The sequence below is a fragment of the Arachis stenosperma genome, chromosome 10 (genome assembly GCF_014773155.1).
Source record: "Arachis stenosperma cultivar V10309 chromosome 10, arast.V10309.gnm1.PFL2, whole genome shotgun sequence".
Taxonomy (NCBI): domain Eukaryota; kingdom Viridiplantae; phylum Streptophyta; class Magnoliopsida; order Fabales; family Fabaceae; genus Arachis; species Arachis stenosperma.
Genome location: NC_080386.1, coordinates 37,454,601 through 37,479,459, shown reverse-complemented (window position 1 = coordinate 37,479,459; position 24,859 = coordinate 37,454,601). Strand labels below are relative to the sequence as shown.

Sequence of the window (24,859 nt, the reverse complement as noted above, 5' to 3'; positions counted from 1 at the left end):
ATTCAAACTTTGGTTGAGAGTTGATTGTAGGTTTGGGACTATACTTGCAACGCCAACTCTATTTTAAGGAAAATTCCTAAACCCACTTCGGCCCTCCACCAGTCTCGTTAGCAATGTTATTGTAAACATTATCATCCACCCATTGCCTAATAAAACCACAAACTTGGTGTTCAAACTCCCATTCTTCTTCTGTTTTAGATTTTGGTTTTTTGTGTAGAAAATACAGATAAATGTAGATTTTTGACAAACAACAAATCTTTCATTTTGCCCTTCCATAGATGGTAATTAGTGCCGTTCAAACTTATCATCCTAGTAGAATTATTTGCCTCCATCTTTCAAGCAAGTTATAACCAAAATCCAAAACTGAGCTCTAATGCCAATTGATAGGAATAAAACACACAATTTCCTACTTGCAAGAATTAGAGAAGCAACAATATCCACTCGCAACAAGTATTAACACCAACGCAATAATACCCAATAGCAGCGGAAAAATTACATAAACCAGAAATTAGAGACAAGCTAACACACCAATATTTTAACGTGAAAAACCTCCTCAATGAGAGAAGTAAAAACCACGAGTCACCAAGACCAGGAAATAGCTTCACTATGATAAAAAAAAAATAGGGTACAAGAGAGTCACAAATTACTGCACAAAACGTGCATACAACAAGCCAAATAACCAAAGTTTCAAAACTTTCAAAACAAGAACAAGAAAATGAAAATACCACAAAAATAGAGCTACTATGCGTGACCAATATGTCCAGATATAGAAATTGAATCAAAGATCCGAATGGTGAAAACAAAGAACCAGATGTGTGAAACACATTTCCAAATTTGAGCTCGATCCAACGGTTAACAAATTTGCAGTGACCAATTTACGGAGACAGCTTTGTGTATGTGCGAAAATAACTTTCTCTCTTCTTTTCTCTCTAGTGTTTGGTGTTCTCTTTTCAGAATGACATCTCTCTCTCTCTCTCTCAACCCTAACTCACCTCAACAACTTCAACTATTCATGGGTTTGAATACTAATATTTGAACTTTTTCTCCACATAGGAAGGAAGCCTAAAACCACAACAGAGAATACCAGTAAAATGTACTCCAATGCTTAAGTCAGTTCAATGTGAACTCGTATGAGTCTTATCGAGGATAAGCTATCTTACCTTTTTGATACGTAAGGCGAGGTATTAACAGTTATACTTTTAGCAGTTATTTTTATTGAAGAATAATAATACTGTTCATACCTTAGCCCAACACTGAGGCCCAGGACCAAATAAGACAAAGAGGCCCAATCCATAGATTGGCCTCCCCTCGCAACCGACCTCCATCCAAGAAGTCAGATTCTACACACACTCCACTGAAAGGAAGTCGAGAGTCAGATTAGCTGGCAGATAACACTTATTCAAATAAGTAACTGCCCCTAAAATCTCTCAACCCACTTTTAACAGTCAAATCTTAACCTCCCTTAGATAAAAGGACGGTTATTCTCCTTAAAAGGTGGAACCACTCCAACGGTGGTTATGGGTTCACCACTATAAGTACACTGACAACCCTCAGGTATCTCTAAGTTCCCATACTCTCTAAACTTGCTTAGACCCTTGCTGACTTAGGCATCGTAGTATCTTTGCAGGTACTACCCCCTTCTCTTTCCTTCGAATACAAGTCAGACGAAGTTCTCAAATGCAGGACCAAGCCTGAAGGCTTTCTTCCCAAGACGATTGGGCCAACCTCGCGAGTCCAGTCCATCAATCTTCGGTTACCCAATGTAACATTGGCGCCGTTGCCAGGGATTCGAGAGATCATCCTTTAATAGCAGACAACTCACCCGAAGATGGCCACGCCACGACCGATTTAGAACAGGAAAATCTGAACACAGAAAACAATGATGCGGACATGGCCCTCCACCAGGAAGCGAATGACCAACACAAAGAAGGTACCTCTGGGTTAAAAAATCCAAAGGTAAATTCTTCGGAAGGACACGAATCAGGAAAGGAAGGACCGCCCCATGCAGCCAAACTAATGGGATTGGTCCATGGCCACCAAGGATGTTTGGAGTAGCTAAAGCAGGAATTAGAATGACAACAAGAGGCGGAGAGAAACTTAAAGAAAGAGATACAGCGACGAAAAGAGTTAGAAGAAAAACTCTTAAAGCTAGAATCTTCCCTTAAAAGCCAGAACTCTCGCAGTGACCGAGAAGATTCACCCTTGGGGGGAGACGACCCGTTCAGTGAGGACATAATGAGGGCAAAAGTTCCAAGGAACTTCAAAAGCCTTGATATGGACCTCTATGACAGGACCACGGATCCAAAGCATCATCTAAGCAACTTCAAAAGTCAGATGTACCTGGCTAACGCTTCTGATTCCACTCGCTGTAAAGCTTTTCCGACCACCTTAACGAAAGCAGTGATGAAGTGGTTCAACAACCTCCCTCCAAGATCGGTCACGAGCTTCGACGACATCTCGAGGAAATTCCTGATGCGGTTCTCCATTCAAAAAGACAAGGTAAAACACGTACCGAGCCTCCTAGGTGTGAAACAGGAGGTCGGAGAACCTTTAAGAAACTACATGGAAAGGTTCAACAAAGCGTGCTTGGAGATTCAAGATCTGCCCACGGAGGCAGTAATCATGGGCCTAGTAAATGGACTTAGGAAAGGCTCCTTCTCCCAGTCCATATCAAAAAGGCACCCTACCTCCTTGAATGATGTACAGGAAAGAGCCGAAAAGTACATCAACAAGGAGGAAAACGCTAGACTACAAGAACCAAGTTGGCGACCTGGGCACTCTCACCTGTCGAAAGAGAAAGAGAGAAAGCCCAAGAAGAAGGAGGAGATCGGCGTAGAGAAGCCGAGGAGATATCACTCTTATACTCCTCTGAAAGTTTCCCAAGTCGATTTGTATAGGGAAATCTGCCATACTGAAAGGCTTCCACCCCCTAGGCCCATCAAGAACAAAAAGGGGGAGTCGTGACGACTACTGCGAATACCATAAAATGTATTGTCACCCTACAAATGACTGTTACGACCTCAAAAATGTTATAGAAAAACTGGCCAGAGAAGGTCGGCTTGACAGATATCTCGTAGAAAGGTCGGACAATCATGGAAAAAGGAAGCGAGATGACAGTGACCAAAGAGACCCACTACCACAGACCACAGAGAGACATGTGCACATGATCTCGGGGGGATTTGGAGGAGGAGGGCTCACTAAGTCATCTCACAAGAGATATCTAAAGCGAGTCCACCAGGTTGGACGCGAGACTCCTGATCTCCCAACCATCTCATTCACCAAAGAGGATGGGCAAGGGATCATCCCCGGGCATGACGACTCGGTGATGATAACCATAATCCTGGAAAATGCCCATCTCTACAGAACCTTAGTGGATCAAGGGAGCTCGGCTGACATCCTCTTCAAGCTAGCATTTGACAAACTAGGGTTGGATAAAAGGGAGATAAAAGCTTACCCGGACACCCTGTATGGACTAGGAGACATGCCAATAAAGCCACTAGGATACATACCCCTCAACACGACCTTTGGAAAGGGGGAAAATCCAAAACTCTGAGCGTCGAATTTATAGTCGTCGATGTTGGGTCGGCGTATAATGCCTTAATTGGCAGGACTACCCTAAATCGGCTCGGAGCGATGGTGTCAACCCCTCACCTTTGCATGAAATTCCTAATGCCTAAAGGAATAGCGACGGTACAGGGAGACCAGAAATTGGCAAGAAAGTGCTACAATGAAATCTTGAACCTCAGAAGAAAGGGCAAGAAAGTTCACACCATAGAGCTCGGTGGGGTAAAAGCTAAAGAAGAGTTGCAGCCGCAACCGGGGGAAAAAACTGAAGAGGTTCAAATCAGAGAAGAGGAAGGGAAAAATACCAACATAGGAGCCAGTCTAGGTGGAGATTTAAAACAGAGGCTGATAAAGTTCCTACGAGATAATTCCAACCTCTTCGCCTAGAAAGCTTCCTACATGCCAGGGATAGACCCTCAACTCATGTCCCACAAGCTTTCAGTACACCCCGGATCACGACCCGTACAGCAGCGCAGGCGTAAGCTCAGACTAGAACGAGCTCAAGTGGTGGAGGAGCAAGTACAAGCCCTCTTAGAGGCCGACTTCATCAGGGAGGTCAAGTATTTGGCATGGGTAGCAAATGTAGTGCTGGTCAAAAAGCAAAACGGCAAGTGGAGGATGTGCGTCGATTACACCGACCTGAACAAGGCATGCCCCAAAGACCCATATCCACTTCCCAGTATTGATACTCTAGTAGATGCGAGCTCAGGGTATCAATACTTGTCATTTATGGACGCCTACTCGGAATACAATCAAATCCCAATGTATAAGCTGGAGGAAGAAAAAACCTCATTCATCACACCTAGAGCGAACTATTGCTATGTGGTCATGCCTTTTGGATTAAAAAATGCTGGGGCCACATACCAAAGGTTGATGAATAAGGTGTTTGCTCCCCACTTCGGGAACTTAATGGAGGTCTACGTGGATTACATGTTGGTAAAAACCAAGGAGGAGACCAACCTCTTGATAGATCTCTCGCAAGACTTCAACACCGTAAGGTTACATGAGATGAGACTAAATCCTACAAAATGTACCTTCGTGATGGAGGCTAAAAAATTTCTAGGGTTCATGCTAACACAAAGGAGAATTGAAGCAAATCCCGACAAGTGCAAAGCTATTCTAGAAATGAAAAGCCCGGATTGCCTAAGAGAGGTTCAATAATTGAACAGCCGACTTGCTGCCCTCTACAGGTTCCTGGCGGGATCAGCATTGAGATCCCTTCCACTGTTCTCTCTACTAAGAAAAGGATGCCAGTTCGAATGGACTCCGGAATGCAAAGAAGCATTCCAGGAGTTCAAAAGGTTTTTGATCCAACCTCCGATTCTGACCCGACCCATAGTCGGGGAAGAACTCGTCTTGTATCTATCCGTAGCAGACAAAGCTGTAGCATCAGCTCTAATACGGGAAGATGAGGTCGGGCAACATCCTGTGTACTTCACCAGTAAAGTTCTACAAGGCCCTGAACTAAAGTATCAAAAACTTGAAAAGTTTGAATACTCTTTAGTAGTAGCCTCACAACGGCTATGGCATTATTTTCTAGCACACACAATAAAGGTGCGAACGAACCGGCCATTAAAGTAGATCCTTCAGAAGACAGATATTGCGGGCAGAATGGTTCAATGGGCAATAGAGCTCCCCGAGTTCAACCTGAAGTACGAAACTCAGACGGCAATAAAAGCCCAATGCCTCACCGACTTCATAGCAAAATACGCAGGGGACTAAGAAGAAAAATCCACTACATGGGAGTTATATGTAGATGGATCCTCCAACAAGGTTGGAAGCGGTGCAGGTATAATATGGGTCAACAAAGGGGGAATGCAAATAGAAGTCTCCCTCAAGTTCGAGTTCCCAGCTTCCAACAATCAGGCAAAATATGAAGCCTTGATTGCAGGGTTAAAACTAGCAGAAGAAGTTGGTGCAACCAAAGTAATGATATTCAGCGACTCTCAAGTGGTGACTTCCCAAATAAATGGAGAGTATCAGGCCAAAGACCCCCAACATGAAAAGGTACTTAGACAAAACCTTGGAGCATCTTAGGCGCTTTGAAGAGATCGAGATCAAGCATATAACTCGGGACCTCAACAGCAGGGCAGACGCCCTCTCCAAGCTTGCAAGTACCAAACCAGGAGGGAACAATAGAAGCCTAATCCAAAAAACTTTCCCAGAACCCTCTGTGGTCAAAACATAGGCCGTTCAAGATGTCCTTGAAGTCACCAGGTTAGACCTCGGGTAGATGAAGCCCTTAGTCGAATATCTAAAATTCGACATCCTCCCCAAAGAGGGAAAAGAGGCCAAAAAGATTCGTAGGAAAGCATAAAACTACACCCTAGTGAAAAATATCCTCTGTAAAAAGGGAATATCAACACCACTACTAAGGTGCGTCCCGACCTCAAGGACAACCGAGGTGATAGAAGAGGTTCACAATGGACTCTGTGATAACCATCTTGGGGCTAGGTCGTTAGCCAGAAAAGTAATCCGAGCGGAGTTCTATTGGCCGACCTTGCAGAAAGATGCCACAGAATTTGTGAAGAAGTGCCAACCATGCCAAATGCATGTAAATTTCCATGTAGCTCCCCCCAAGGAGCTCATTAGTATAACTTCCACAAGGCCTTTTGCAAAATGGGGGGTTGGACTTGCTAGGACCATTCCCCCAAGTACCGGAACAAGTAAAATATCTAATAATAGGAGTGGATTACTTCACAAAGTGGATAGAAGCAGAACCATTGGCCACCATCACCGCTCAGAGAAGTCGGAAGTTCCTCAACAAAAATATTATCACCAGGTATGGAGTACCTCACTCCATCACCACTGAAAATGGCACTCAGTTCACCGACTCAACCTTCAAAAACCTTGTAGCCAGCATTAAGATCAAACATCAGTTTACATCGGTGGAACATCCACAAGCAAATGGACAAGCCGAGGCAGCAAACAAGGTCATATTGGCAAGGTTGAAGAAAAGATTGCAGGATGCAAAGGAAGCCTGGGCCGAGGAGCTCCCACAAGTACTTTGGGCTTATCGGACTACACGTCTACACCTCAGTCTGCCACAGGGGAAACACCCTTCCGACTTGCTTACGGCGTAGAAGCCATGATACCAGTAGAAATCAACGGGCAAAGTCCAAGGGTGAGCTTCTATGATGAAGTCGGGAACATACAAGGACACAAAGAAGAACTTGAGCTACTCCCTGAAGTCCGAGAACAAGCCCAAATAAGAGAGGTAGCATTGAAACAAAGGATGACAAACAGATATAACAAAAAGGTCATTCAAAGAAGCTTCACTCCAAACGACCTGATCTTGATCAGAAACAACATAGGAGTCAACAAATCTAGGGATGGCAAGCTCGCAGCAAATTAGAAAGGACCATACAAAATTAGGGAGGTCTTAGGAAAAGGCTACTATAAATTGACCGAATAAAACGGCACCGAGCTACCTAGGTCATGGCATGCTTATACCATGAAAAGGTACTATAGTTAAAAGCGAACTCCACTCCCTGATGTACTCTTTTCCTAACTTCATGGTTTTTTTCCAAAAAAAGGGTTTTCCTGAAGAAGGGTTTTCAACGAGGCATCAAAGTGGGGACTAATGGGCAACAAAAATTGTCAAAACCCTTGGTAGCTGTTTGGTGCACGAAATTGTGATCACTACTTTTCACAACTCAAATAATCCCCGGTAATGAATCCAAAAACTTGGTGCTCAATACCATGGTATAAACACAACTTCGCACAACTAACCAGCAAGTGCACTGGGTCGTCCAAGTAATAAACCTTACGCGAGTAAGGGTCGATCCCACGGAGATTGTTGGTATGAAGCAAGCTATGGTCACCTTGTAAATCTTAGTCAGGCAGACTCAATTGGTTATGGATGATATATGAATAAAACATAAAATAGAGGATAGAGATACTTATGTAATTCATTGGTGAGAATTTCAGATAAGCGTATGGAGATGCTTTGTCCCTTCCGTTTCTCTGCTTTCCTACTGTCTTCATCCAATCCTTCTTACTCCTTTCCATGGCAAGCTGTATGTTGGGCATCACCATTGTCAGTGGCTACAATCCCGTCCTCTCAGTGAAAATGTTCAACGCACCCTGTCACGGCACGGCTATTCATCTGTCGGTTCTCAATCAGGTTGGAGTAGAATCCATTGATTCTTTTGCGTCTGTCACTAACGCCCAGCCTTCAGGAGTTTGAAGCTCGTCACAGTCATTCAATCATTGAATCCTACTCAGAATACCACAGACAAGGTTTAGACCTTCCAGATTCTCTTGAATGCCGCCATCAATTCTAGCTTATACCACGAAGATTCCGGTTAAAGAATCCAAGAGATAAACATTCAAGCCTTGTTTGCTTGTAGAACGGGAGTGGTTGTCAGGCACGCGTTCATAAGTGAGAATGATGATGAGCGTCACATAATCATCACATTCATCAAGTTCTTGAGTGCGAATGAATATCTTGGAATAAGAACAAGCTGAATTAAATAGAAGAACAATAGTAATTGCATTAATACTCGAGGTACAGCAGAGCTCCACACCTTAATCTATGGTGTGTAGAAACTCCACCGTTGAAAATTGATGAGCGTATAATTTGTACGCTTTTTGGCATTGTTTTTAGTATCTTTCTAGTATATTTTAGTTAGTTTTTAGTATATTTTTATTAGTTTTTAGTTAAAATTCACTTTTCTGGACTTTACTATGAGTTTATGTGTTTTTCTGTGATTTCAGGTATTTTCTGGCTGAAATTGAGGGACCTGAGCAAAAATCTGATTCAGAGACTGAAAAGGACTGCAGATGCTGTTAGATTCTGATCTCCCTGCACTCGAAGTGGATTTTCTGGAGCTACAGAAGCCCAATTGGCGCACTCTCAACGGCGTTGGAAAGTAGACATCCTAAGCTTTCCAGCAATATATGATAGTCCATACTTTGCCCAAGATTTGATGGCCCAAACCGGCGTTCAAAGTCACCTTCAGAATTCCCAGCGTTAAACGCCGGAACTGGCACCAAAGTGGGAGTTAAACGCCCAAACTGACACAAAAGCTGGCGTTTAACTCCAAGAGAAGTCTCTACACGAAAATGCTTCAATGCTCAGCCTAAGCATACACCAAGTGGGCCCGGAAGTGGAGTTTTATGTCTTTTACTCATCTTTGTAATTCTTAAGCTACTAGTTCCCTATAAATAGGACCTTTTACTATTGTATTTTCATCTGGAGATCTTTGAGTCTTTTGATCATTGGGAGGCTGGCCTCACGGCCATGCCTAGACCTTGTTCTTATGTATTTTCAACGGTGGAGTTTCTACACACCATAGATTAAGGTGTGGAGCCCTGCTGTACCTCGAGTATTAATGCAATTACTATTGTTCTTCTATTCAATTCAGCTTGTTCTTATTCCAAGATACCACTTGTTCCTCAACTTGATGAATGTGATGATCCGTGACACTCATCATCATTCTCACCTATGAATGTGTGACTGACAACCACCTCCGTTCTACCTTAGATTGGGTGGATATCTCTTGGATTCCTGATACACGACGCATGGTTGCTGCTCGCCTGACAAACGAGCGCTCGCCTGACAACCGAGCCATCCATTCCGTGAGATCAGAGTCTTCGTGGTATAAGCCAGAATTGATGGCGGCATTCAAGAGAATCCGGAAGGTTTAAACCTTGTCTGTGGTATTCTGAGTAGGATTCAATGATCGAATGACTGTGACGAGCTTCAAACTCGCGATTGTGGGGCGTTAGTGACAGACGCAAAAGAATCACTGGATTCTATTCCGACATGATCGAGAACTGACAGCTGGATAGCCGTGCCGTGACAGGGTGCATTGAACATTTCCACTGAGAGGATGGGAGGCAGCCACTGACAACGGTGAAACCCTACATACAGCTTGCCATGGAAAGGAGTAAGAAGGATTGGATGAAGACAGTAGGAAAGCAGAGAGACGGAAGGGACAAAGCATCTCCATTCGCTTATCTGAAGTTCTCACCAATGAATTGCATAAGTATCTCTATCTTTATCTTTATGCTTTATTCATATATCATCCATAACCATTTGAGTCTGCCTGACTGAGATTTACAAGGTGACCATAGCTTGCTTCATACCAACAATCTCCGTGGGATCGACCCTTACTCGCGTAAGGTTTATTACTTGGACGACCCAGTGCACTTGCTGGTTAGTTGTGCGAAATTGTGTTTATGCCATGGTATTGAACACCAAGTTTTTGGATTCATTACCGGGATTAATTGAGTTGTGAAAAGTAGTGATCGCAATTTCGTGCACCATGTTTTTGGCGCCGTTGCCGGGGATTGTTTTGAGTATGGACAACTGACGGCTCATCTTGTTGCTTAGATTAGGTATTTTATTTTTTTTAGAATTTCTTTAATAATGAATTCTAGTATTTCATGATGATCTGTTGAAGTCTGGCTGGCTGTGAAGCCATATCTAATCTTATTGGACCGAGGTTTCAACCTATCATCATAAGAGCTTGTTGATTTCTATCAATCTTGCTGTTGGAGCAATGATCTGCTGAGGCTTGGCTGGCCATTGGCCATGTCTAGTGTTTTGGACCGGAGCTTTCTTTGAAAGCTTGGCTGGCTGTGAAGCCATGTCTAATTCCTGGACCGGAGTCTTAGACTAGCATTGCAATGATTCCTGGAATTCTCATTAAGAATTCTGAAACCTTTATTTTCTTTTTTTCATATAATTTTCGAAAAAGCACAAAAAAATTACAAAATCATAAAAACCAAAAAAATATTTTATGTTTCTTGTTTGAGTCTAGTGTCTTATTTTAAGTTTGGTGTCTTGCATGCATTGTTTATTTGATCTTGGTTCTATTTTCAAGTCAATAATACAGAGAACTGAAGATTCAGTACATGCAGCAGAGGAATTATACAGAAAAAGCTGGGCGTTCAAAACGTCCAGTGAAGAAGAAAAACTGGCATTTAAACGCCAGCCAAGATACCTGGCTGGGCGTTTAACGCCCAAAAGGGTAGTGCTTTGGGCGTTAAACGCCCAAAAGGGTAGTGCTTTGGGCGTTAAACGCCAGAATGTGCACCATTCTAGGCGTTTAACGCCAGGATGGCATAAGAGGGAAGATTCTGTTTTTAATGCAATTTTTTTTCAAGTTTTCAAAGTTTTTCAAAATCAAATCTTTTTCAAATCATATCTTTTCAATCATATGTTTTCAAAATCAATTTCTTTCCTTTTTCAAAGATACTTGCTAACAATTAATGATTTGATTCAACAATTTAAGTATGTTGCCTTTTCTGTTGAGAAAGGTTTAATGTTTGAATCATATCTTTTCTTGTTAGCCAAGTCATTATTTTTTAAAAAAAAAATCAAATCTTTTTTTTAATTGTTTTTCAAATCATATCTTTTCAATCATATCTTTTTAAAATCATAACTTTTCAATCATATCTTTTTAATTTCTTATTTCAAAATCTTTTTCAAAATGTTTTTAAAAAATCTTTTACTTAATTTTCGAAAATTTCTTCCCCTCTTCTCACATCCTTCTATTTATGGAGTACCACTCCTCCTCAATGCACAATTCAAACTCTATCTCACTAAGTTCGAATTCTTCTCCCTCTTCCTTCTATTTTTCTGTTCCTCTGACACCTCAAGGAATCTCTATACTGTGACATAGAGGATTCCATACTTTCTTGTTCTCTTCTCTTTCATATGAGCAGGAGCAAAGACAAAAGCATTCTTGTTGAGGCTGATCCTGAACCTGAAAGGACCTTGAAGCGAAAGCTAAGAGAAGCTAAGGCACAACTCTCTGTAGAGGACCTAACAGAAATCTTCAAAGAAGAAGAACCTATGGCAGCCGAAAACAACAACAATGCCAACAATGCAAGGAAGGTGCTGGGTGACTTTACTGCACCTACTCCCGACTTCTATGGGAGAAGCATCTCTATCCCTGCCATTGGAGCAAACAACTTTGAGCTTAAGCCTCAATTAGTTTCTCTAATGCAACAGAATTGCAAGTTCCATGGACTTCCACTGGAAGATCCTCATCAGTTCTTAGCTAAATTCTTGCAAATCTGTGACACTGTCAAGACTAATGGGGTTAACCCTGAGGTCTATAAACTTATGCTATTCCCTTTTACTGTAAGAGACAGAGCTAGGATATGGTTGGACTCACAACCTAAAGAAAGCCTGAACTCTTGGGAAAAGCTAGTCAATGCCTTCTTGGCAAAGTTCTTTCCACCACAAAAATTGAGTAAGCTTAGAGTGGAAGTCCAAACCTTCAGACAGAAAGAAGGTGAACCCCTCTATGAAGCTTGGGAAAGATACAAACAATTGATCAGAAAATGTCCTTCTGACATGCTTTCTGAATGGAGCATCATAGGTATTTTCTATGATGGTCTGTCTGAACTGTCCAAGATGTCTTTGGACAGCTCTGCTGGAGGATCTCTTCAACTGAAGAAGACGCCTACAGAAGCTCAAGAACTAATTGAAATGGTTGCAAATAACCAATTCATGTACACTTCTGAAAGAAATCCTGTGAACAATGGGACAAATCAGAAGAAAGGAGTTCTTGAGATTGATACTCTGAATGCCATATTGGCTCAGAACAAAATATTGACTCAGCAAGTCAATTTGATTTCTCAAAGTATGTCTGGAATGCAAAATGCACCAGGCAGTACTAAGGATGCTTCATCTGAAGAAGAAGCTTATGATCCTGAGAACCCTTCAATGGAAGAGGTGAATTACATGGGAGAACCTTATGGAAACACCTATAATTTTTCATGGAGAAATCATCCAAATTTCTCATGGAAGGATCAACAGAGACCTCAACAAGGTTTCAACAATAATAATGGTGGAAGAAACAGGTTTAGCAATGGCAAGCCTTTTCCATCATCTTCTCAGCAACAGACAGAGAGTTCTAAGCAGAGCCACTCTGACTTAGCAACCATGGTCTCTGATCTGATCAAAACCACTCAAAGTTTCATGACTGAAACAAGGTCCTCCATTAGAAATTTGGAGGCACAAGTGGGACAGCTGAGCAAGAAAATTACTGAACTCCCTCCTAGTACTCTTCCAAGCAATACAGAAGAAAATCCAAAAGGAGAGTGCAAGGCCATCAACATGGCCGAATTTGGAGAGGAGGAAGAGGTAGTGAACGCCACTGAGGAAGACCTCAATGGACGTCCACTGGCCTCCAATGAGTTCCCCAATGAGGAACCATGGGAATCTGAGGCTCAAAATGAGACCATAGAGATTCCATTAGACTTACTTATGCCATTCATGAGCTCTGATGAGTATTCTTCCTCTGAAGAGGATGAGTATGTCACTGAAGAGCAAGTTGCTAAATACCTTGGAGCAATCATGAAGCTAAATGACAAGTTATTTGGTAATGAGACTTGGGAGGATGAACCTCCATTGCTCACCAAAGAACTGGATGACTTGTCTAGGCAGAAATTACCTCAAAAGAGAAAAGATCCTGGGAAGTTTTCGATACCTTGTACCATAGGCACCATGACCTTCAAGAAGGCTCTATGTGACTTAGGGTCAAGTGTAAACCTCATGCCTCTCTCTGTAATGGAGAAGCTAGGGATCTTTGAGGTACAAGCTGTAAGAATCTCACTAGAGATGGCAGACAATTCAAAGAAACAAGCTTATGGACTTGTAGAGGATGTTCTGGTAAATATTGAAGACCATTACATCCCTGCTGATTTTATAGTCCTAGAGACTGGGAAGTGCATGGATGAATCCATCATCCTTGGCAGACCCTTCCTAGCCACAGCAAAGGCTGTGATTGATGTGGACAGAGGTGAATTGATCATTCAAGTGAATGAAGAATCCTTCGTGTTTAAGGCTCAAGGATATCTCTCTGTCACCATGGAGAGGAAGCATGAAGAGCTTCTCTCAAAACAGAGTCAAACAGAGCCCCCACAGTCAAACTCTAAGTTTGGTGTTGGGAGGCCACAACCAAATTCTAAGTTTGGTGTTGAACCCCCACATTCAAACTCTAAGTTTGGTGTTGGGAGGTTCCAACATTGCTCTGAGCATTTGTGAGGCTCCATGAGAGCCCACTGTCAAGCTACTGACATTAAAGAAGCGCTTGTTGGGAGGCAACCCAATGTTATATTTTATCTATTTTCCTTTGTTATTTTATGTTTTCTATAGGATGATGATCATGAGAAGTCACAAAATCAATTGAAAAAGCAAAACCAGAATGAAAAACAGGAAGAAAAATAGCACACCCTGGAGGAAGATCCTGCTGGCGTTTAAACGCCAGTAAAGGTAGCAGTTGGGCGTTTAACGCCCAGTCTGGCACCATTCTGGGCGTTTAACGCCAGAAAGGGGCACCAGACTGGCGTTAAACGCCAGAAAAGGGCAAGAAGCTGGCGTTAAACGCCAGAAATGGGCACCAGCCCGGCGTTTAACGCCAGAATTGGCACAGAGTGCATTTTTGCACGCCATTTGGTGCAGGGATGACTTTTCCTTGACACCTCAGGATCTGTGGACCCCACAGGATCCCCACCAACCCCACCACCCTCTTTCTTCTCCACCCATTCACCAATCACCTCAATACCTCTTCCCCAAAAACCCTTCACCTATCAAATCTCATCTTTCTCTTCAGCACTCACATCCATCCTTCATAAAACCCCACCTACCTCACCATTTCAAATTCAAACCACTTTCCCTCCCAAACCCACCCTCCCATAGCCGAACCCCATCCTTCTCCTCTCCCTATATAAACCCATCTTCACTCCTTCATTTTCACACAACCTAAACACTACTTCTCCCCCTTTGGCCGAAACATAAGCCTCCTCCATCTCCTCCATTCTCTTCTTCTTCTACTCTCTTCTTTCTTCTTTTGCTCGAGGACGAGCAAACCTTTTAAGTTTGGTGTGGTAAAAGCATTGCTTTTTGTTTTTCCATAACCATTTGTGGCACCTAAGGCCGGAGAAACCTCTAGAAAGAGGAAAGGGAAGGCAAAAGCTTTCACTTCCGAGTCATGGGAGATGGAGAGATTCATCTCAAGGGTGCATCAAGACCACTTCTATGAAGTTGTGGCCTTGAAAAAAGTGATCCCCGAAGTCCCTTTCAAACTCAAAAAGAGTGAATATCCGGAGATCCGACATGAGATTCGAAGAAGAGGTTGGGAAGTTCTTACCAACCCCATTCAACAAGTCGGAATCTTAATGGTTCAAGAGTTCTATGCCAATGCATGGATCACCAAGAACCATGATCAAAGTGTGAACCCGGACCCAAAGAATTGGCTTACAATGGTTCGGGGGAAATACTTAGATTTTAGTCCGGAAAATGTAAAGTTGGCATTCAACTTGCCCATGATGCAAGGAGATGAACATCCTTACACTAGAAGGATCAACTTTGATCAAAGGTTGGACCAAGTCCTCACAGACATTTGTGAAGAGGGCGCCCAATGGAAGAGAGATTCAAGAGGGAAGCCGGTTCAACTGAGAATGCATGACCTCAAGCCCGTGGCTAGGGGATGGTTGGAGTTTATCCAACGCTCAATCATTCCCACTAGCAACCGGTCCGAAGTTACTCTAGACCGAGCCATCATGATTCATAGTATCATGATTGGAGAAGAAGTAGAAGTTCATGAGGTTATAGCCCAAGAACTCTATAAGGTGGCGGACAAGTCCTCTACCTTGGCAAGGTTAGCCTTTCCTCATCTCATTTGTCACCTCTGTTATTCAGTAGGAGTTGACATAGAAGGAGACATCCTCATTGATGAGGACAAGCCCATCACTAAGAAAAGGATGGAGCAAACAAGAGACACCTCTCATCATGAAATCCCTGAGATACCTCAAGGGATGCACTTTCCTCCACAAAACTATTGGGAGCAAATCAACACCTCCCTAGGAGAATTGAGTTTCAACATGGGACAACTAAGGGTGGAGCACCAAGAACATTCCATCCTCCTCCATGAAATTGGAGAAGATCAAAGAATCATGAGAGAGGAGCAACAAAGGCAAGGAAGAGACATTGAGGAGCTCAAGCACTCCATAAGACCTTCAAGAGGAAGAACAAGCCGCCATCACTAAGGTGGACCCGTTCTTTAATCTCCTTGTCCTTTATTTCCCTGTTTTTCGAATTTTTATGCTTATGTTTATCTATGTTTGTGTCTTATGATCATTAGTGTCTTAGTGTCTATGCCTTAAAGTTATGAATGTCCTATGAATCCATCACTTTTCTTAAGAAAAATGTTCTTAATTGAAAAAGAGAAGAATTGCATGAATTTTAGATTTTATAACAGATTAATTATTTTGATGTGGTGGCAACACTTTTGTTCTCTGAATGTATGCTTGAACAGTGCATATGTCTTTTGAATTTGTGGTTCATGAATGTTAAAATTGTTGGCTCTTGAAAGAATGATGAAAAAGGAGACATGTTACTGAGGATCTGAAAAATCATAAAAATGATTCTTGAAGCAAGAAAAAGTAGTGAATACAAAAAAAAAAGAGAAGAAGCAAAAAAAAAGAGAGAAAAAGAACGAAAAAAAGGGAGAAAAAGAAAAAGAAATAAAAAGAGAGAAATAAAGTTGTGATCCAAGGCAAAAAGAGTGTGCTTAAGATCCCTGGACACCTCTAATTGGGGACTCTAGCAAAGCTGAGTCACAATCTGAAAAGGTTCACCCAATTATGTGTCTGTGGCATGTATGTATCCGGTGGTAATACTGGAAGCCAGAGTGCTTTGGGCCACGGCCAAGACTCATAAAGTAGCTGTGTTCAAGAATCATCATACTTAACTAGGAGAATCAATAACACTATCTGGATTCTGAGTTCCTAAAGAAGCCAATCATTCTGAATTTCAAAGGATAAAGTGAGATGCCAAAACTATTCAGAAGCAAAAAGCTAAAGCCCCGCTCATCTAATTAATACTGATCTTCATAGATGTTTTTTGAGTTCATTGCATATTCTCTTCTTTTTATCTTATTTGATTTTCAGTTGCTTGGGGACAAGCAACAATTTAAGTTTGGTGTTGTGATGAGCGGATAATTTATACGCTTTTTGGCCATGTCTAGAGAACTAGTAGCCTAAGGTTTACAAAGATGAGTAAATGACATAAAAATCCACTTCCGGGCCCACTTGGTGTGTGCTTGGGCTGAGCATTGAAGCATTTTCGTGTAGAGACTCTTCTTGTAGTTAAACGCCAGCTTTTGTGCCAGTTTGGGCGTTTAACTCCCATTCTTGTGCCAGTTCTGGCGTTTAACGCCGGGCATGCTTGAGCTGATTCGGAACGCCGGTTTGGGCCATCAAATCTTGGGCAAAGTATGAACTATTATACATTGCTGGAAAGCCCAGGATGTCTACTTTTCAACGCCGTTGAGAGCGCACCAATTGGGCTTCTGTAGCTCCAGAAAATCCACTTCGAGTGCAGGGAGGTCAGAATCCAACAGCATCTGCAGTCCTTTTCAGTCTCTGAATCAGATTTTTGCTCAGGTCCCTCAATTTCAGCCAGAAAATACCTGAAATCACAGAAAAACACACAAACTCATAGTAAAGTCCAGAAAAGTGAATTTTAATTAAAAACTAATAAAAATATACTAAAAACATACTAAAACATACTAAAAACAATGCCAAAAAGCGTATAAATTATCCGCTCATCACTGTTCATACCCTGGGTCGAGCTGTCTGACGCGGGATGTTCTACAGACAAAGCAACCGACCTCTTCAGGTCAAGACAAACCGACCTCCTCTCAAAGAGCTCGGCCAAATCGCAGGAAAGCCCAATAAAGGGCCCAACTAGAGGAACACGACCCCAATCCAAAGGCAGCCCAAGCCTATAGAGATAAGGGCGGTTCCCATGAAAGATAAAGATTAAGATAAAAGATAAGATAACTAACTTATCTTATCTGCAAAGGTCACTCTACACCATTATAAATACACTGGAGCACCCAAGTATAACTCATACTCTGATTCTACTCAATACCTGCTTAATACCCTTGCTAACTTAAGTATCGGAGTCCCTTGCAGGTACCCCCCCTTCGGGGACGAAGGATCAGCACCACCACCAAGTCCATCAGATCGGACTCCACAGCTCCGACCAGCATAGAAGATCTCATTCGAGATCGGCCTACAGTTTCAGGTAACCCTCGGAACATTGGCGCCGTTGCCGGGGACCTAGAAGTCATTCCACCACCATGGCGGACGACCATGACAATGATCACACCTCAGATCTAGAGAAAAGAACACCGCATAAAAACGCGGACACCACACCAAAAGATACTTCCCAAATCAACAACAAGAAGAACTCCCCAAACGAGGGAGCCATGGATGCATTCCAAGACCGGTTAAAACAACTTGAAGAAGATGTCCTACGTCAACGAGAGGCCGAGAAGGACCTACAAAGAGAAATAAGGCGACACCGGAAATTGGAAAACAAACTCCAAAAACTTGAAACTAATATCAAGACTAAAGCCAGTGAATTCACTCCTAAAGATAGTACTCGCAAGGAGCAAGACCCATTCACCAAGGAGATCATGAAGACAAAAATCCTAAAGGACTTTAAACTCCTAGACATGACCTTATACGACGGCACTACAGATCCTGGCTATCACCTCAGCAATTTCAGAAGCAGAATGTATCTCACCGACGCCTCAGATGCAGTTCGTTGCAAAGCCTTTCCAACTACTTTAACAAAAATAGAAATTAGATGGTTCGATAACCTCCCTCCTAGGTCCATCTCAAGTTTCGACGACATGGCTAAGAAATTCCTGGCCAGATTCTCCATCCAAAAGGACAAAGCTAAACATGTTCCGAGCTTACTGGGAATCAGGCAAGGAGAACAGGAAACCCTGCGTAACTACATGAAAAGATTCAACAAGACATGCATGGATATACAGAACCTGCCAATAGAAGCCGCTATTATGGGCCTCATTAATGGCTTACGAGAAGGACCCTTTAGTCAATCTATATCAAAAATGTACCCCACATCTCTGAACGAGGTGCAGGAACGAGTGGAAAAGTACATCAACATGGAGGAAAACTCCTAACTAGGAGAGACCTCGAAGGCCGGGTTCACCCCACGGGATAAGGATAAAAAGAAGGAAGACCGACATGGAGAAAAAATTAAAAAATACCACAATTACACCCCTCTACGGCTGTCTCTTGTGGACATATATAGAGAGGTTTGCAACACGAAAAAGATACCACCAGCTCGGCCACTCAAAGGCAAAAAAGGAGGAGAAAACTGGGCGGAATATTGTGAATACCATCAGATCCGCGGGCACTCCACCAATGAGTGTTTCGATTTAAAAAATGTCATAGAAAAGCTCATACGAGAAGGAAAGCTAGATCGATATCTGGCCACCTATGATGATGAACAAAGAAAAAGAAGAAGAGCAGATGATGTCAGACCAACTGCGCGATCATCTCGAACGCCAGAAAGACATATCCATATAATACACGGCAGATTTGCCGGGGAAAAATCTCCAAATCATCTCGTAAAAGACATCTTAAAGACGTATATCACGTCGCAGGAAAGAAGGAAGCACCCGATATCCCGGCAATCACCTTTACAAAAGAAGATGCATCCGGTGTCGCATCAGGGCATGACGATCCCATGGTCATCACCATTATACTGGCAAACGCAAATCTTCACCGTACGTTGATAGACCAGGGGAGTTCTACCGACATATTATTCAAAACGGCTTTCGACAAACTCGGCCTAGAAGAAAAAGAACTCAGAGCGTATCCAGACAGCTTGTTCGGGCTAGGCGATACCCCAGTCCAATCAATGGGATACATCTCGCTCCACACGACTTTCGGAAAAGGAAATCAGTCAAGAACACTCAAGATAGATTATATCGTGGTCGACGTAAGTTCAGCCTACAACGCCTTAATAGGTCGGACAATATTGAATCAGCTCGGCACAATAGTCTCGACTCCACATCTATGCATGAAATTCCCAACTGCAGGAGGAATAGCTACGATAAAAGCAGATCAAAGAATAGCACGCTGCTGTTACAACAAAAATTTAAACCTCAGAGGTAGGGGAGAAGAATTTCACACAATTGAGCTCGGTGGAGTTCAGAGGCGGGAAGAGCTTCGCCACAACCTGAAGGAGAAATAGAGAAAATCCAGATCGGGGATACCCCGGACCAAACAACCAATATCGGCACACTCCTAAAAGGAGACATAAAAGAATCACTCATACAGTTTCAACGAGACAACGTCGACCTCTTTGCATGGAAGGCCACAGACATGCTGGGCATAGATCCCAAGCTAATGTGCCATAAGCTAGTAGTCTACCCGGGATCTCGGCTGGTACAACAAAGGCGTAGAAAGCTAGGACTAGAACGCTCTCAAGCTGTGGAAGAACAGGTACAAGCTCTACTAGAGGCAGGTTTCATAAGAGAAGTCAAATACCCGTTATGGCTTGCTAATGTCGTATTGGTAAAAAAGTCAAACGGTAAGTGGAGAATGTGCACCGACTATACCGATCTCAACAAAGCATGCCCGAAAGATCCCTACCCACTCCCGAACATCGACGCTCTGGTAGATGCCTCCTCCTGATATAAATACCTCTCCTTCATGGATGCATACTCGGGATATAACCAAATCCCAATGTACCCACCCGACCAAGAAAAAACCTCATTCTTAACCCCAAAGGCAAATTACTGCTACATTGTTATGCCCTTCGGTCTTAAAAACGCGGGAGCCACTTACCAAAGATTAATGAACAAGGTTTTTTCGGTTCACATCGGAAAGGTCATGGAGGTCTACGTGGACGACATGCTAGTAAAGACACAAAACGAAGAGATGTTATTATCTGATCTGATACAAGTATTCAACACCATAAGACGACACGGCATGCGACTCAATCCCGCAAAATGCACCTTCGCAGTAGAAGCTGGTAAATTCTTGGGTTTTATGATCACACAGAGAGGAATCGAGGTAAACCCGGACAAGTGCAGGGCTATACTCGACATGAAAAGTCTGACTTGTGTCAAAGAGGTGCAACAACTCAACGGGAGGTTGGCAGCCTTGTCGAGATTCCTGGCCGGATCAGCAATAAGATCTCTCCCTTTCTACGCCACTCTAAGGAAGGAAAAGGAGTTTGAATGGACAGCAAAATGTGAGCAAGCCTTCTAAGACTTCAAAAGATTCCTGGGATGACCACCTATACTAAGTCGCCCACGGGAAGGAGAACCACTCGTATTGTACCTCGCAGTGGGAAATCGGGCAATAGCCTCAGCACTAGTTTGAGAAGACAACAGCGGGCAACAACCCATTTATTTTATCAGCAAAGCATTGCAAGGATCCGAGCTGAACTACCAGAAAATAGAAAAGTTCGCTTACGCTCTCATACTAACATCACGACGACTTCGCCCATACTTTCAGTCTCACACCATTAAAGTTCGGACCAACCAGCCCATAAAAGGGATCCTACAGAAAACAGACTTGGAAGGCAGAATCTTGCAATGGACAGTCGAGTTGTCCGAATTCGACCTTCAATATGAAGCTCGGACGGCCATCAAATCTCAACATCTGGCCGACTTCATTGTGGAATTCACGGACACACCGGACATCCCCACAAAATAGAATTTATATGTGGATGGTTCTTCAAATAGAACGGGAAGTGGCGCGGGCATAATAATTGAAAGCGACCAGGGAACCCAAATCGAACTCTTCCTCAAATTTGGGTTCCCTGCCTCAAACAATCAAGCAGAATATGAGGCACTACTAGCTGGTTTGAAGCTGGCTAGGGAGGTTGGAGCTCAAAAACTCATCATCTTCAACGACTCACAGGTAGTTACTTCACAAATAACAGGAAGCTACCAAGCCAAAGACCCCACTATGAAAAAGTACTTGGACAAAATCAGGGAACAGCTTGAACAACTCGGAGAGTATGAGATTTGTCACATAACCCGAGAACAGAATGCTCGGGCCGATGCGCTCTCAAAACTAGCCAGCACAAAACCAGGAGGCAACAATAGAAGCCTTATCCAAGAAATTCTACAGAATCCATCAATCTCAGAAGAAGAGAAAGTCCTAGCCATAACAGGTCGCGATCAGGGATGGATGACTCCCATAATTAATTACCTCAGAACAGAAGCCCTCCCTACAGATGAGAAAGAGGCAAAGAGGTTAAAACGGGAAGCACAATACTATACCATCATAAATAATACTTTATACAAAAGAGGGATTTCAATACCATTGCTAAAATGTGTGCCGACTTACAACACAAAAGACGTCCTAGAAGAAATACACAGTGGCATTGTGGCAATCACCTCGGAGCGCAGGCACTCGCCAAAAAAGTACTTCGGGCAGGATTTTATTAGCCAACTCTACAAAAAGAAGCCACAGAATTTGTAAGGACATGTTCACCATGCCAGAAACACGCCAACTTTCATACCGCCACGCCAGAGGAATTCATCAGCGTAACCTCACCTTGGCCATTCGCAAAATGGGGACTCGATCTCCTCGGACCTTTCCCTCAAGAATCAGAACAAGTCAACTTCCTCATAGTAGGAATAGACTACTTCACAAAATGGATCGAGGTAGAACCCCTAGCCAATGCCACGGCTCAAAGAAGTCAGAAATTTCTATATAGAAATATTGTCACAAGGTTCGGAATTCCATACTCCATCATTACAGACAATGGTACCCAGTTCACAGACGCAGGCTTCAGAAAACTAGCGGCCGACTTGAATATAAAACAATAATTCACCTACGTTGAGCACCCCCAAGCCAATGGGCAAGCTGAAGCTGCTAACAAAGTCATATTAGCAGGGTTAAAACGGAGATTACAGGATACAAAGGGAGCCTGGGCTGAGGAGCTTCCGCAAGTCCTATGGGCATATCGAACGACTCCACATTCCACGACAAATTAGCTTACGGAATGGAGGCAATGATCCCAGTGGAGGTCGAAGAAGGATCACCCAGAGTAATCCATTTTAGCGAAAAAGCCAATTCCTAACTTCAAAGGGAAGAGCTCGACTTACTTTCGGAAATCCGAGAAAGAGCTCGGATAAGGGAAGAGGCGTTGAAACGACGAAAGGCCTCCAGATACAACCGAAAATTAATACAGCGGGCCTTTGCTGAAGACGACCTCATCCTAATCCGAAATGACATAGGAATAACTTGACTTGGAGAAGAAAAACTGGCAGCAAACTAGAAAGGACCCTTCCGAGTCATAGAAGTACTGGGAAAAGGCTACTACAAGCTTTCCAAACTCGACGGGCGAGAGCTTCCTAAGACATGGCACGCATGCAACCTAAGAAGGTACTATAGCTAGGGATGATAAAAGATCTTGGACAAGGCGCACTCTTTTTCTTGAAAAAGGATTTTTAACGAGGCGCCCCACCGAGACTTACAAATCACCCGACTTAGGAAATTAATTCCTCATGTGTATTTGCATTCTCTTTTAATAAAATTGGTTCAGATTCTCTACAAACGCTCAAGTTGTATTATTCTGAAAACATTCATCGCCCGATTATAAAGCTACAGATCGACAAAAAGTGAAAACCGAATTTACTGTGCGATCACGGTGAAAACGAGGTTAAAACCCAAAATCTACAAAATCGGCAAAGATAAAAACAGAATAATGCAAGAAGATATAGAAAGTGATCCATCGAAAGGACCTGACGAGGTCCTAATAAAATGGATTGCTATAAAATAACTTAAAGACTGGCCGGCACAAAAAGTCGGACAAGCCACAACAACTCAAGTTATAAGTAAAGCCCTGGAAAGAGGTCTGGCCAACCCTATAAAAGAGGATTACTATAACTTCGAAGAGCCCGACATGAGGAAGTCAGACTCCTACAGATAAGTTACAAAAGATAATCCCTGAAAGAGACCTAAACAAGGTCCAAGAAAGAGGATTATCAAGTAACTCAATAGGGCCCGACATGACAAAGTCGGCCCAGAAAGATAAGTTACAAAAGATAATCCCTGAAAGAGACCTAAACAAGGTCCAAGAAAGAGGATTATCAAGTAACTCGACAGGGCCCGACGTGACAAAGTCGGCCCAGAAAGATAAGTTACAAAAGATAATCCCTGAAAGAGACTTAAACAAAGTCCAAGAAAGAGGATTATCAAGTAACTCGACAGGGCCCAACGTGACAAAGTCGGCCCAGAAAGATAAGTTACAGAAGATAATCCCTGAAAGAGACCTAAACAAGGTCCAAGAAAGAGGATTATCAAGTAACTCGACAGGGCCCGACATGACAAAGTCGGCCCAGAAAGATGTAAAGCTACAAAAGGTAAATCCCCAAAAGGGATCTGAACAAGATCCAAGAAAAATGATTACCTAGTAACTCGACAAGACCCGACATGATGAAAGGATCAGGACACAAATTACAAACAATAGTCCCCCATAGAGACTTAAATGAGGCCCAAAAAGGAGGATTATAAACAAAACCAAGCCAAAAGGGTCAAGCTGATCATGTCCCAACCTACGAAGGTACCAAGACGAGTGTAAGCAGACATGATATAAAAACCACTAAGTTATGATAATAGCAAGCTTCAGAGGCCACCAAAATCAGTCCTGGAAGCTCGAAAACTATTTTGTTTTTCAAAATAAAAGTTGCTAAACAAGCAACCCAAAAAAGTATCAACAGTCAGCAAAACACCATTTACAAAAATAAAGAGTTCAAAAGCCCACAGGCCGGGCTATCAACATTAAACAGGAAGAAAACTCAGTTGACATTAGAAGACTTTTCAGCAGCATCAACTTGGGGTGAAGGAGGACGAGTCTGAAGAGGCACCGCATCTACCGTCCCATCATCTCGGTTCAAAATTTGGCAATCCGGTTCCCCTTCTGGATGACTGATCCTAGCATTAGAAGTCGGAGAGGTCGGCACGGTAGAAGTCTTGGTAGCAGGTAGTGAAGGGCGATCATCATTATCATCATCGGGATCGTCAGGGACAATCTTACCATCCCTAACAATATTGTCCAGACTAATAAGGGAAAGGTCGAGATCTGGCGCAAGAACTCAGAATTGCTCTTTCAGATTCTCATAAGCCGCAGTAACACTACCTACGAGATGACTTTGAAGTTCAGAGTAATCGGCCTGAACAGATTCCAACCTACTCCTGAGCTCCATCACCTCTCTATAAGTAGTAACATAGCTATCCTTGTGTTTTTGAGCCGTATCCTCGGCCAATTACGCGGCAGCTGCCAGACCAACAGCCCGGGCCTTCTCCCCCTTCAGCTCTTTTTTTCAGCTCGGCCACTTCCACTTCGAGCTCCTTCTTCAAACCCTTAATTCGGTCAAATTCTGATTTTTCCTCCTCTATAAAAGCCTTGGTAGCTTGAATAGAAAGATCCTGAGCAGTTCAGTATAAAGCCGCTCCCATGTGTGCTAGAGTAATACCACTC

At 42.9% G+C, this 24,859-nt stretch overlaps 1 protein-coding gene and 1 non-coding gene across 2 annotated transcripts; one reads left to right on the top strand and one right to left on the bottom strand.

Annotated features, from left to right (window-relative positions):
• The first annotated feature begins 2,334 nt into the window (after positions 1 to 2,334).
• Positions 2,335 to 2,964, top strand: LOC130956979 (uncharacterized). The gene has a single exon (XM_057883897.1). The coding sequence runs from the start codon at positions 2,335 to 2,337 to the stop codon at positions 2,962 to 2,964; it is 630 nt and encodes a 209-aa protein (XP_057739880.1).
• An 8,812-nt stretch (positions 2,965 to 11,776) lies between these two features.
• On the bottom strand, positions 11,777 to 11,884 carry LOC130958529 (small nucleolar RNA R71). The gene has a single exon (XR_009077645.1). It is a non-coding gene; the product is annotated as a small nucleolar RNA R71 (small nucleolar RNA).
• Positions 11,885 to 24,859: the final 12,975 nt, after the last annotated feature.